Genomic DNA, 15480 nt, shown 5'->3' on the forward strand with positions numbered 1-15480 from the left:
TATTGGCTAGCTCAGAATTAGAAATGCACATAATAAATGAGTTGCAGGAAGATGCCAAGGTCAAAGGTCAAGTGGAATCCCCAAAATTGTGGAGAGCAATTTGGTCCCCTACTGGCCATTGTCCAATAGACGCTGGCTGTCTTGGACTTTAACATAGGCCAGAATAAGCCATTGCCATAGCTTAGCTGCATAGGTATAGGGAGGTAGGTCATAGAAAAATCAGAAAAATAATACTTTAAAAATCTTTTTCTCAAAATCGGCAAGACCTGTGACTTTGATATTTGGCATGAAGGAGCAAGGCTATAAGGTCTAACCAGGGTTAGGTTGGTAGCTGGTCGAGTTGACTGGGGTCGAGTTGGTTATGGGTCGAGATGTCCAGAAACCATGGTCATCATGCTTCCCATAGACTACCATGTATCACAAAAATTAAAACTGTGATAACTTCATTAATATGCAAGCCACGCCCACCAAAACCTTTTCAGTTCTAGCCATTTGAATTCTGAAGATGTCTACCAAATTTGACTGAAATACGTTCAGCCGTTTTTGAGATAATGGGGATACAGACACACAGACAGACAGACATGGCTAAACCATATGCTCACGTGTGTTCACACACGTGAGCAAAAAATGGCTGCCTGGCAACCAACATGTCTATGTGTAGTGGTTTGAGACATAAAAATCAGAAACAGAATGGGCATCTAGTAGCTATATTTGGTGGGTTTATTTTATTGAAATAATTCTACGTGTGTATGTAATCTCTGTGTATTTGTACACTCACAGCATGTCCGAGTAATGGCTTTACATGAAAAAATGAAAACAAAATAGCCACCTGTAAGCCATTTTGGATCATATCGCAAAACAAATTGACCATCATTTTTCTGGAAAAATCAGAACAAAATTGGTGCCCGGCAACCAACATGTCTATGTAGTGGCTTAATCCTTGTGCTATAGTGTTTTATCTTGTTTTGCTATATTTGAAAGAAATTGACCAAGGCATGGCTGAGACTGCATGGACAGACAGAGCCCAATATATAAGTCAGGAAGAGATTCAGGAAGATTCATTATCAAATTCTGAGAAATTCTCCTGCATATTGGATTGTGTCATAAAATAATTCCATCGCATATGTAAGTCATAGTTTCACCCTTGTGCCAAATTAAAAAGAAATCAGTTAAGGAATGTCTGAGTAACAGCTTTGGACATGAAAAAATTCAAAACAAAAACTGGCCATGTGGCAGCCATGTTGGATTGTATTGTAAAATCATTTGATGCACACATGTGTTATTCAGAGTGTATTGTCCTTGAGCTAAATAGAATGACATCAGTCAAGGCACATATGCATAATAGCTGTAAACATGAAAAAACTGGAAACAAAATAGCTGCACATATTGGATTACATCACAAAACCAATTGACGCCAATATGTATGCCATAGTGTATTATCCTTGTGAAAGGTTTAAAAGAAATTGACAAGGGTATGTCTGAGATATCTGCATGGATGCACGCACATGTCCGAACAAAATCAGTAAGTCCCCCTGGACTTTGTCTGCGGGGACTATCAAAGCAACATTTCATTGTTAAAGATTATCTCATACATCTTAATGTCTGTGAAACATTACAATTAGCATGAAACTCTTTCATCATGTTAATAGGGCTGACACTGGCCAGTCATATGGTAAATTGGTTTCAATGACAAAAAGTTACTCAACTCAATGAAATTGAAAAATGCAAACTACAAAGATGACACTTGAATGTCACAAGCAAAACCAAAGACCTACCATTTAACAATAACTTTGCTGTTATTTTTTTCAACAAAGTGGTTAGACTTTTAACTTGGATTGTAGACCCTATAAACAATGGTTAGTGACTTAAGTCAGCATTTGAATAAAATGGCATAAATATTTAAATTAATCAAACTTATCAAGATGACAATATTAGCCCCTGGACTGGATATATAGCTTTATGTTCTGTGGTCTAGATGAACATTTCAACAGCAGTCTTTCAACAGAGTGAAAATGACCCTTACAGCTTCCATACACTCACAGTCACTTACAAATCAAGGACCTCTTGAGGTCCATAATACCATTTTCAACAGATCATTTTTATGAAACGTCACTTTACATTTCATTATATGATATCATGACCACTCATTTTGTGATTTTTGAAAATCATGCGTGGTGTATCAATTTTCTAGGACTTTCCAGAACCCCATTTTGAGGACTTTCCAGGAAGCTTTCAAATCAAGGAAAATATAGTCTGCACTTTAACTAAAATTAATCCACAGGATGAATACAGATGACGGACAAAAAGATGTTTTCATTATCTATTATAGAATGGTGTGATGCTCTTCGATTTGTGAGATGATTTTAATTGATCTGAATATGAAATAATGTTTATTAAAGAAACTAAAAAATTCTCATTAGCAAGCAATGTTTAATTTCTGGGGGGGAAAGGCACTGAAAAATTTTAACTGGTAGATCTCATTTTCATAGAAAAGTGTAACTTCCCTATCTAAATAACTACCCTATCAAATTGACCAACAATCTAATAGCTATGGAAAGTCATACCAAGATAGTTGAAAGAAAAATGATGAAAAAAAACATTGTAAATGAGTTCAAAAGAAAATGTACACAAAATCCTAGCAAAATACAAAATGTTCTGGAAGGAAAACATCCACACTGTAAGGCTATTATTTCCCAAGTTCAAAGTTGGAAGACAGTTTCAGCAAGAATGTAAACAACTTTTATTTTTTTTAAAGTTTCTTTCACCAAAATATGTTAAATTATGAAATATCCCAGTAAAATAACATAACCAGAACTCACAAATATCTTGAATGAAGGCCTCTTTGTGCTCCAATGAATATATACAAACCCTCCGATAACTTATACCGCTGTACATATGATTAACTTTTTAAAATTTACAAAAGCTTCTGTTTACATAAGACAGAGAAAATACTGTGACAACTTGAGTACTTCAGTAATCACTAATCATGTTAATCATCTGGTGAGTTTCAATATAGATCTCTTTCCATTGGTTGAAAATGGTCAGACGTACATCATGTGGGTTTTAGGAGAACACTGGGTAAACTATATGTCTGCTGAACTATGCATGTGGAAAACCTGTCGATTTTCCAGGGAAGAACTTTGATGAGAAAGTTCCTGGTGAGGTGTTAAAATCACTAGCTAGCAATGAGTCATGACAGCTTACAGGCCCCTGAGTAGATTTACACACCGGACTTCCCTTGACCTTTAGGGATTGTATGGATGACCATGACAGAAGTCCGAGGTCATAGTCATTTTTCAGTTAGTCCACTGATTGGAAGAAATGCCAAAGTTAAGCATAAACACAGCACAATTTGCACATGCTTCTGTATTGACAATTTTGAATATTTCTTGCTGTATAAAAAAAAAAATTCATCACGAAACAGAAGGGGAAAATTTTGACTTCTCATTCACATGACTTAAAGTCTCATGATGAACATTGCTGTTGTTTTCAGTTTGTTATCATCTTTTCTTATTGTGAGACTCTTGCACAATAAATCAGACGGCAATCCAATAATTCTGCACCAGATAGATCTGACAGCTAACTACTACTCCAATGCATGTGATATATTTGTGTTTGTTGAGTCAATGGATGGTAGAATGGGTTCAGATGAAAGGACTATTTACCCTTTGGTGCTCACAGTTCAAGTCAAAATGTTAAGCGCTTTTTCCTGTTTGCCATAAGGTAGCGAGTTGTGACACATTATAACTGATCTGCCCAAATAAATATGATTGTGCTGAGCTTTGCAGATTTCCGTGTATGCTCTTGTCTAAAAAAAAATGACCCCCAGTAGACATGAAATCGATCAGCATGTCTTGGAAATTATTAATCACAGCAGACACAGAGAAAAAAGTCTCTCCTCTTAAACAGAGACTATGTCCTTATTGCTTTTTATTTTATCATCTCATCTTCTGTACTCTGATCATTCAAGCATATCTTCATCTGAATCATCGTGATAGGAAGTGATGTTCGTACCATCTACTAAGTTATCCAGTGCATTGTCCAGTTCATCATTTTTACTCAGTACGGAGTACTTGTAAACATCTTTGCTGTAGAGGGAAAACAACAAGATAAATATGACAAAGGATGGAACGACAGAATGGGTACATAAATTGTACTGAGCAAATCCAGTTGGTAGATGTCTGCTACCATTGCTATTTGTCTTTGCTGGAGAAGATGGATTTTTTTCAAAGTTTATAAGATGAACAGATAAGTGAACATTACTGCAAACAAAAATAAAAATATACATGCCAGGCTTCTTACAAGATGGCAGGGCAACTGGATTCATTATACATGTAGCTCTTAATAGATCGCAGGCAGTCTCTATAAGATGGTCAACACTAATTTTACTAGATTGTCCTGATATTTCACAACAATTTCTGTGCTGTGTATTTGTTGTGTTTACTCTACACTTGAGTTTTATCAGTAGCAAATTCACTTTATTAAGTCTCACTTTGCTAACTGAAGTGGACAAACAAAACAGTCCTCCTCTTCAAAGATAGCCAAGTGGCTATGGCCAACATAAATAGTGGCACTTCCCGCCATCCGTTAGTAATGACGGCACTTCGTGAGTTGTTCTGGTTATCGTTAATGTCAAAGCTACACATGTCGCGGGCCAACACAACAATATCCCTGATGCCATCTCCCGCCTCCATCAACCTGGACAGTGGCTTTGACTTCATTCCCTTCTGCAGCCCTCTTCCTCACACTGCCTTATATTGCCCCAACTTTTCCTTTCCTTTTTCATTAACCACATGTCTGAACAAAGTTATTTTGTCCTCTCCTCCCAGATCACCAGATCCAAGAGCTGGAAAGACAGCTTGACTTGGCAATTGCCTTCTACCGGGGACAAACCTTCGCCGCATCCACAAAGACCACATACTCAGTCCACCAGCAGTCTTACATCAGCTTTTGCAACAAATTTGGCTACAACCCATCAGCTCAAAACTTTGACCCAGGCCACAAAATAACCCGGGCCGACTTTGTGGCCTTCCCATGGGGGCTTGGGCTCATAGTTAAATGGTCAAAAACAATCAAGACCAAGGAAAGACAATTCTTGATTCCCCTCCCAATCCTCCCTAATCATCCACTCTATCCTGTTTCTGCTCTCCTCTCTGCCTTTCTGTGTTGTCCGTGTGACCCTACAGGCCCTGCCTTCCCTCTCCCCAGGTCCCCCTCTCGCCCCCCTGTCACTGCCTCCCAATTTACACAGCGTCTGGCTTCCTTACTCAGCACACAATTTTCGCCGAGGTGGTGCATCATGGGCACTTCACTGTGGTCTCCCAGCAGAAATGATAAAACTGCTGGGTGACTGGCAAAGTGACTCTTATCGTAAGTACCTTCATCCATCCCTGCCTCTTCGCCTTGAATCCTCCCTGCGCTTCTCTGCCTGCTTACCCTACTCCCTGTAATCTACCCCCACTTCCTACGGTGTTTAGGTCTTTGGGGACTTTCTTTAGTTTGAGTACATGTAGACTGTAGTGTAGTTATCTTTATAGTGGTAGTGCCAGTGGCCACCCCCGGCAGCCACAACTCTGTAATCTCACCGCTTGCTAGCATTTTGGGGGGTGGTCACGGCACTCTATGGAATATAGACTTTTGACTAGTAGTAATAAAGTTACCCCTACTTGACCCAAACACCGTGGCACATGCATGTATTTATTTCTATACCGGAGACGGCAATTTAAAACCGCAACCACATCTTTGCTAAACCTGGTTTAATATCAAGTTGATCAACCAATCTGTTGACATTATCAGGGATTAAGCCTATATGTAAGCAATATAAGCAGATTATGTCAACACCAAGCCAAGCAGTAAGTGTATTGTTATTATACTTTATTGTCCTAAAAACAGGATAATCACCTTACAGCTCAGAGGATAGAAATAACAAACAGACAGACATAAAAATACCGTCAAGGACAGTGTGCTCACATTCGGTTTGAATTGGTCCATTCGAGAAATATTTAAACCAGGAAAAACGAGAATGACAAGCAAATAAGCAAATAAGGTCTCCAACTTAGGTACTGGAGGTCATCTTTAGGAACGTGCATATCAACTTCTATAGCAATGGGACAAGCAGATCCTAAATACATAAGCAAATGTCAACAACCAAAAATAGCCAGAGAGGGCTTGATAAAAAGAAAAGGTGGGAGTGGGTAAAAGAATGTACAAGGGATCTGGTAAAAAAGTAATGCTACATCATTGATCTTCTAAACCCTACCCCCTCCTGCATATCAAATGTTCCACCCCTTGGTATTACATAAGGCCAGGAAATGTATTTACAACCTTGGGGAGCTTTTAACTAATGCGATGAGTGTTATCACTCTAATGTAAACAGCACTTAAGTTAGTTACAGATAGTGAAATGCCTTCCACTGTGGGGGGATTACAACATCTGGAATTATCCTGGATCCAAATTTCTCATCAGTTCTTGTATGTCTTACATAGAAAAGTTGCAAAAATTGGTCTGCAATGAAAAAAATCACCTCAGCTTTGTTTTCTGGATCAAATTTTCCTACAATTTGATACCCAATATGACAAAATTATGTTCACAGTCTTCGAAACAGTCTCACAACATATCCTAGGTCACAAACTGAGAAAATTACCTAAAATATACAAATTTGGGGTTTTCCCAACACTTTGAGCAGAAAATTTATCTAATAACATCCCTGGGGACTTTATACCAAATTACACAGCTATGAAACAAGTAATTTGGAGAACAAGTTTTCTTGACCAAAAATGACAAAATTGCTCCAAAATAGTAATTTTCCCAAATTTGTCATAATTTCAACAAATAAAAAGCGTAACACCCTTGCAAAGATCCAACCAAAATTTGAAAGCGATTGGGCTGGCAGTTTCAATGGAGAAGAATTTTTACTGAAAATGAGAAAAATCACCAAAAAATTCAGCAAAAATACAAAATAAGGAGAACTTCACAATATTCATAAAACTGTATAAGGTTCACCTAAGGTACTTGCACACAAATTTTCTAAGCAATCAAAACAGCGGTTCTTGAGATATTAATTCTTGATCATTTTCACATTTTGTAAGCTCATTTTGCATAATTTTGGCAATGCAGACTTCATTTGAACAAAATCCCATCTATACCCCAGGATGCATCCACACATCAAATACCAAGCTGAAATGTGCAGCGGTTTGCGCGTTTTTGATGTTGACGGACATACTGTACGTACATACATACATACATACATACATACATACATACATGCATACATACACACATACATACAGACGCCATCAACTTCAGCTTATACGATAAACTCACATTGGTATAACCAAATGTGAGCTAAAAAAAACAAAAACAAAACAAAACACAGACTAAGTCAGCAAACACACGGAAAAACAAACACTTCAGAGATTGAGTCTCTTGATGGCTGTTGGAACAAAGCTCTTGCTGTACCTTAATTTGTTACACTTCAAGCAGCAAAATCTCCTTCCTGAAGGCAATAATTCAAAAGAGGAATACAAAGGATGCTTTACGTCAGCAGCGATTGCTCGTGCTTTGCGCAGTATTGCATTATCCGTGAGCACTGAAAGGGACGGAGTGGGTCTACCAATTATCTAAGCAGCTGTTTGCCAGATTTTTAACAACTTATTGCCATTTACTGTAGACAGCAACGAAAAGTAGCAGACATTGCAATAAAAGTCAGAAGTGGTTCAATAATACTCCGATATAGTAAGAGTAACAGATGAGAATCCACATCAAAGGAACGCAGCCTCCTAAGCACGTGCAACCTCTGCTGGCATTTCTTTTGAAGGGCTGTTGTATGATGACTAAATGAAAGTTTATTATCAAGAATTATGCCAAGGTACTTGAAAAAGGTCACCTGTTCAACAGGTTCTCCGTCAATACAAATTGGGTCATTTTGGTCAGGAACCTGACGAAAGTCGATTGTAAGCTCTTTCGTCTTTGATACATTTAGCTCTAGGAAATTTGAGCTACACAAATCAGAAAAATATTTAACCGAATATGTAATCAATTTTCAAGTTTAAGTCACTAAGGAGAGCAAGTACAGCTGCATCATCTGAAAATTTGAAAAATGGGCTAGTTGGAGAACTACTTTGGCAATCATTTGTATACATAATAAACAAGAACAGACTTAAAACACATCCTTGTGGGGCACCAGTGTTTGTAGAAATCATCGTAGATTTGGACTGTCCAACCCTTACACATTGTGGTCTGTCAGTTAGCAAATTATAAACCCAGTGAATGATTGAAGATAGAACATTGAACTTCATTAATTTATCTATCATAATATGTCGCTGAATAGTGTTAAAAGCAGAACTGAAATCAATGAATAAAATCTTGGCATAGTTACCAGCTTTATCAAGATGTGCTAACAATTTATGGAGAAGGCAAGCGACTGCGTCATCTGTACCTCTTTTGCGTTGATATGCAAACTGATTTGGGTCCAGTTTTGATTGAACATGGGGGAGGAGATTTGACAGGATCAAATTATTAAATTAAATTTACTGTAAATACAAGGAAATACTTCTCCATATCATTTCAGTAATCCTCTACTGTTGGATTCAGACCTTTACACAAGTTCTAGTTAGATTGTCAGTTAGGAAAGTCTTTTTATGCATCTTTGTTCAAACTGGCAAACAGGAAATTTATTTCAAATATACAGACATTCTATTCAAAGCAGATGAGAAATTTGTTTATTCCACAAACCATAGCACCAAGCGGGAAATAATTCAGTGATCCTTGGTCCAGGACCATTAATATTTTTTTAAAGAACACAGAATTCGTCATGTCAATAGTCTGGCTGACCAAGCAACACAGTTTTATTGTAAAAAGAATGTCTGATTAGAAGCTGGACCACAGAACCACTGGACTTGTACTGAGACTTGTCCTGGGACCATCCCATTCTTCAGGACATTGTCATAACTTCTATGATTTGTAAAATATGGTGGTCAACTGTAGTGTGAGTTTTGTTAATTTAAAAAATACCGCAATTATACGGTGTCGCTCAAATTTGATCAGAATTGGTATATACCAGTATGGTTACCAAAGATCAACAATAAATATTGTTTCTATCTGTTCAGTGCAGGAAAATTCTACGTTAATGTTATGACAATCATTTCTGTACAGTACAACAAGAAAAACAACAAGAAATATTTAAACCAGAAAAAAAGAATGACAAACGTAAATAAGGTCTGTAACTTTAGGTACTTGATGTCAACTTTAGCAACATGCACAGCAGAAGCTAGCCCCTCTTAGTTTGAGCATAGACAGTCTTCCCCCCTTCTACTGTCTATGGTTTGAGCAGGTCTGTTAATATGTAACAGTTCATAAACAATGACAGGAAATGACTCAAGCCTGTTTTAGTCACTGGCATGCCATCACTCCTGCACATTGGCAGGATTTCCCTTTTTCTTACCTCATTTGCACATTTTTGACACTGACATGTTCATTTGAACAAATTCACATCTCAACCCCTGCATCTACCTGTACACCAAATACTGAGATTGTAGCTTTGGCGGCATGGGAGCCTTTGTGTGTGACGGACATACATCCGCACATACATACCCACAAACATACAGACATACAGACGCCACCGACTCATCATATAAGCTCTTTTTGGTATTTATATACAAAACCAAATATGAGCTAAAAACAACCAGCGAGGAATTCAAAAGGAGAATGGGCTGAACTTTTTATGGTTTTGATGTATGTATGTATACTTACTGTTTTCTGAAACATTTATTTTTTCTAAGGAAAAACAGTGCCACCCCACTGCTTGCTATGACCAGGAGAAGTATGATAACAATAGCAGCTGTATGTCCTCCTCCCTGTAAAGAGACAGATTAGAAATGTACAGTGGGATCCTGGCTAAAATAACTGTAACACAGATTTTCTCATCATCAGTCTTTCCATGTTGGGTAGGATAAAAACAAGGTTTAGCTCCCATAAATTCCATCATTATAATTTGCGCAAGTCTACTAGTAAGAGATTATCATTTGCTAATAAGGCAATCCTGTAATGATTATAGCAAGTAACATATTCCATAATTTGAACGCAGTAATGACGCCTAGATATTGCATGATTTGAGGCCCAATGTATATTCTTCTTTCATGATGACTCTGCGTTAGTTGATTTGCTTGCTGAAACAAAACTGTCATTGAAGATACACTTTGAATGAGTTGATCCATTTATTAGGTGATAGTCGACATTTCGATGGTGAAGTCCTTCAAGAAGGCACTAAATCTCAAAAATTTCCAAGTAGAGATATATAACACTAAAGACTGTAAAAAGTAATACCACAACAGCAAACCCAAACCACTGAAATCTAATCTACATGTCAGTATGACATAAATATGACCATGAGCTGTATGCCTCTTAACTAATATACTGATAAAGGAAGTTTTACAAAGCTAGTTTTCCACAATTTTTGCTGGTTCACATAGCAAAGGTGTACAACCTTTGAAGTCTTTGCTTCTGTCAGTTTAAAGGTCTGGTGAAACCTCCAAGATGAAAATTGACAGAAATACCCTTGGTTGTCTATAGAACAGTTATGTTTGTTTCTGTTATCATTTAGCGCATGCGATTATTAAATATAGCAAAGGAAAATTGCAATGTGGACGTGTCCCCAAACTCTTTCCAGTCAACTAATTTCACCTTTCCAATGTTTGCCCGACACGGTATCTTATAAGGGAAGTAAGCATTTTACACCTTCGTAAGCTCACCGCGGGTAGCAACCTCCAGGGTTTCCGCTTACATAATAAGTATCATACTGAGAGTTCACGTTAACGCTCTCCACACTCGCAAAATCCAATAAAAAGTCAAATGTGGTAAAAATTCTATTAAAACGATTCGCCACGAGTGTGAATAAAAATTTTGACATGAAATTTCAGTTTTGCCAGCCAAAGCTATAAGTTTTGCCGACTGATTGAAGAGAGCAACACTTTCTGGTTGAAACCGAGGCAATCCGGAAAGCAATGTCCTCCAGAGGGCACAGTCACTTGTAGTTCTGTACATGATGGCCCCTGCTGTGTGGTATGCATTATGTTTACCACACAGCGGTGGTCGTGTATCGAATCACAAGTGACTGTGGCAGTGACGCATTGGACTTGTTTACGTTGTATATCCACAGAGGCATCACGGGCACAATCTTCCTGGGATAGAAGGCCACAATGGATTTGAATCAGGACAAGCCCGTTTAACAAAGCAGACGGCGCATGCAGCATCCTTTGGGTTGAGCAATCCTCCAACAGACCTAGCGTTAGCGGGAGAGTCTACTGGTGAGAAACGGAAGGTTAGCATGCGTAGGTTGCACTGATCACACATGGGGCTTAATACTTTGTTGTGTTAGTAGATACAGGGCACAGATAAGGCGGCGTGGGACCGGTATTTGATGTAAATGAACAGCGTTGTGACGTCAGAGCACATCAACCAAGACCCTGCTGAGAGCGTGATCTAATTGCAGCAAAATGACCCCGACAGAAACCGTATATAGAAATATAAAAAATTAACACTCCCGCATACTTTTATGTTGCAATTCTGTTGCGAGTGTAAAAATATTGCCCCATGGAAGCTATTTAGTCAGCAGAACCAGGTCGATTTCACCAGACCTTTAAAGAGTAAGGAAGTTAACTGTGTGAAAGCCACTTACCTTCTTGGTATCAACTTTTGCTGCTGTTTCTGTCTTTTGACATTTTTTCTTGTCGTCTTTTAATTTTCTTTCTGGTTTGTATCCATCCTTGCATTTGTCCCCTGGAATTAATCGATAGCTGAAAAAAGGGAAATGATAAGGAAAGAAAATCAGAGGATGGAAAGAGCTGTATGTTAACACGTAAAAGAGCTTAATTTAGTTTTCGAGGAAGTTGCAAAATCAATCAAGCAAGTGCACTGTGACACATTCATGGTGTATGATGATTCACCGGGTAGCCGTCAAACCTGTAAATTATACTGAATTTTCAAAGCAGCATACACTATAGATTCATTTTACAGATAGTAAATGTCCAATGATACCAATGAATTGATGTTTGCTCAGTTTGTGCTTTTTAAGCATTACAACACACACCATTTGGAGGGTCTATGGACAACATTTCCATAGTCCAACTGGAGCTGAAGAAAACTTGGTGTAAGGATATGCCATATTGCAAATCAACACTATACTGGAGAGTATGTTTCTAAATTTATCATAAAAGTCACCCTGAGACGAGCAAATTTCTGTCTGAGAGAGAAGAGACCCACAAGTTTATAAGGTTTTCAGTCTTTTAACCAGTACAACTTGATATGATCAAATTGTTCTTTGCTGTATGATTGGACTGATATACTTGAGAACTGAGGATGAAATGGAATAGAGCTGAACCTGACTCACCCAGTTGTGATGATGTCTTCCTCTTCGCCATCGATACATACTTCAAGTGGTTTCCCTTTGAAGTTAGGATTTTCAACACATTCATCTACGCCCAGTGGTCTGTAATAACCATAGTCACTGGAAGACAAATGTAAATATTGGAATTTTTATTTCATGGCTTAACATACAACAAAAGTCAATATTTGACAACCCTCATCGTCCGCTCGCACGGCTCGTTAGCCAGACAGGAGTCTTCCACTAACTACGCCGTGCGTGATCACGCTGATATACTGTGCGAAGGAAATCTGATAGAATTTGAAAATCAGGCAGACCAATCACAGCACGCTTTACATAAACAGAGAAATCTGAGATGGCGCCGGCAAAGTGCAGAGTGTGCAACTGCGACATAGATCAACGAACAATCTTCACATCAACGTTTCCCAGTCACTTACTTGGCATTCTAAACAAAGTTTGCGGAGGACTTGACGATCGTGTTGGATCGAGGTACATTTGTAAACCATGTTTCGCCAAAGTAAATACTTTAGCTAAGCTGCAAGACAGTGTTACAAATTTACACTCTCGCTTTGAATGCGTACGAGAAGAATTAGAAATGAAATGTAAACAACGACAGCGATCGCTGATTGGCTGGTTACAGGTCTCGTACAGTCGTGTGGTGGCGCTTTAAAAACCATGATCTGTGGGCTCGATCGGCCAAGGCCTGATTTCGGGAAGCATCCAGCTGCCTGAACAGCAGGCCTTGGCAAGCGAAGATGGACAACCCTCAGTGACGCATTGTCCATTGAAATTCATGCCCTGCTGTTGAATGACATCCAACATACCACTTTTTGGGGTGAAACAAACTACCAATCATACTAAACTGGTGGAACTTGAAATATGACAGAAATAAAAGAAAGATCAAATGTACTGATTCAGGCTAGCATTCATCACAGCATTGCAAGTTTTCACTCTGTGGAGATTTTTTAATCTGCAGTGTCATTTTACATACCACTCATAGTCATCCTTATCACACAGGCATTCTGTTGTCTCTTGTCTGATTTCATACTTGTAGCCATTCCGACACATGGAGGTCTTCTTTAGACGTCTGAAAACTTCCTTCTGTCCCAGAAGGCAGCCACTCTTGCCATTGTACTCGTGAGCTGTCCATTTCTCATAGTCAATGTCGTTGCCTTTTTTCAAATGTGAGCATGAAAAAACAAGAATTTTGAGAATGATGATCCTAGGGGGGACTACTTCCAAATTCACATTTTACTGCCCTTTCACCCCGATATCTTTTACAATAGACCCAGCTTTGCTATGTTGAAGATAGAATTAGAATTGCACCAAAATGCTGTGATGAAAGACAACAAGCATACAACAGGATGATTTGTACTAATTCACTGCTGGTGACACTGTTGTAAATTTCTCTTTTCAATCAATGGGCACTTTTTTGTCTGATTTTCAAAGACTGCCATGTAAACTTATAAGAATGTCTAGTATGTGATAGTAACCTTGTCATTGTTTGCCTGCCTGTTTGTGCCAAACAGAGCTTCCCACCTTCATTACCTAACTTTCTATGCATATTCCTCTCTCTTACAGAAACCTATGGAAAATGTACTGAAATGAGCAATCAGGAAGGTTCCTCCTCGAATGATTCTTTGGCTTATTTTATACTCGGTACAATGCGATGTTTTCCATGGTTCAAGTGCCACGTTTTTCCATTATTTTCGTTCTCTTCTGTATGGAAAATGCAGTTTTTTCTTCTCTTAGAATCATGTTTAAGTACTTTATGTTCAGCTTGTCACAATGTACAATCTCACTGTTGGTAACCGAATTTTAGTCCAGACTAGAATTCATCTGTCAGCGTAAACACTGCATATGGTACACTGTGCACTGTGTTTGCCAAGCTACCAGTAATACTTTATATTTTTTACACAAATTTATGAAGAATAGGAAGAAAATTAAAGATTTTTTCGAGAAAAAATATAATAAAAATGTCATTAAGAGCTACAGCTGTTATAACTTTGTACAATAATGGTAGGAACAACAAAAAGGGACTGAAAGAACCTGAGTTCTACGCTGTTTACAACAAAACAATCCCATATCATGGATATGAAGATGTTCTGCAGATCCTATGAAGTCAGATGTTATAACCACCAGCTTGAGCTTATACAGATTATAAAAGTTAGTTTCTCATATGACCTTGTACTACCCTAATAAATATCATGTGTGTGTACAGTACTTACATTGGGAGTCAAGTAGCTCACCAAAATCCACAACAAATACTCTCCATTCTTTGTCTTGCAAACCAAAGCCCCACAGTGACACTCTTAATGACTTGGAATCCGGTTCCGCTAACAAACCAGTAAACCTGATTGGTTCATCACTGAATTTGAAGTCATGCCAACATTGGCCTTCATCATAAGAGAACCTACAGTTAAAGATTAAGCGTTTTAATTTCAGTTTTACCAGCAAATATATACTTGGATGACATGTAGTTGGCAGGTATCACTGTAAACACTAAATGCTCTCTGTGCCCACGACAGTAAATTTCTAGCATAGTACCAGTGTAAATTAATTCATTGTGGAATAGCACAAATGTACATTTCTGCAGTCATAGTTGATATTAATATTCATAAGTATTGCTGATATTATGCACATTAGAAAAGTACTCAGTCAAAAAAGAAACTCAGGTGGGTTTGCCTTAGAGCCTTTAATGAATGGACTAGACTTTATAATTCACATAGAGCATTCCATGAGCATTTACAAGCCTGAACTCTTGCAGGATTGTAAAATCTTGGGGCAAGACTATTAGTCTCAGGCTGAATATAACCATTGACTGAGGTCAGAGTTCACATACCAGGTAAAGTGGGGTAGAGAAACACCTGATCTGAGTTATAAATAGAATGGAATAACCAGATTTGTGGTCACAAGTATGTGTAAAAGTGAGGTGCCTCCAAAATAAACAAAAAGCAGAACAGTGGAGGACAGTGATAAGATAGCTAGTTATACCTGCATTGTTATTTGTCACTTGCATAAGCCTTTAGAATAAACTATACCATTCAGTAAGATGGACATTAACTGATATATCAGCATCATTACTTTGTGCCATCTATCTG

The 15480-nt window shown here is 38.2% G+C and overlaps 1 protein-coding gene across 1 annotated transcript in view; it reads right to left on the reverse strand.

Annotated features, from left to right (window-relative positions):
• Positions 1-2373: 2373 nt before the first annotated feature.
• Positions 2374-15480, reverse strand: part of LOC139135756 (sortilin-like) — a 42307-nt gene continuing 29200 nt past the window's right edge. Inside the window, exons 15-20 of the mRNA XM_070703437.1 lie at positions 14608-14792; positions 13371-13551; positions 12386-12502; positions 11675-11792; positions 9751-9854; positions 2374-4088 (exon numbers count right to left, since the gene is read on the reverse strand). Coding sequence (XP_070559538.1) covers positions 3962-4088; positions 9751-9854; positions 11675-11792; positions 12386-12502; positions 13371-13551; positions 14608-14792 — 832 coding nt within the window. The 3' untranslated portion in view covers positions 2374-3961. The remainder of the gene's footprint in view (positions 4089-9750; positions 9855-11674; positions 11793-12385; positions 12503-13370; positions 13552-14607; positions 14793-15480) is intronic.

The sequence above is a fragment of the Ptychodera flava genome, chromosome 6, assembly GCF_041260155.1.
Source record: "Ptychodera flava strain L36383 chromosome 6, AS_Pfla_20210202, whole genome shotgun sequence".
In the NCBI taxonomy this organism is placed as follows: Eukaryota; Metazoa; Hemichordata; class Enteropneusta; family Ptychoderidae; genus Ptychodera; species Ptychodera flava.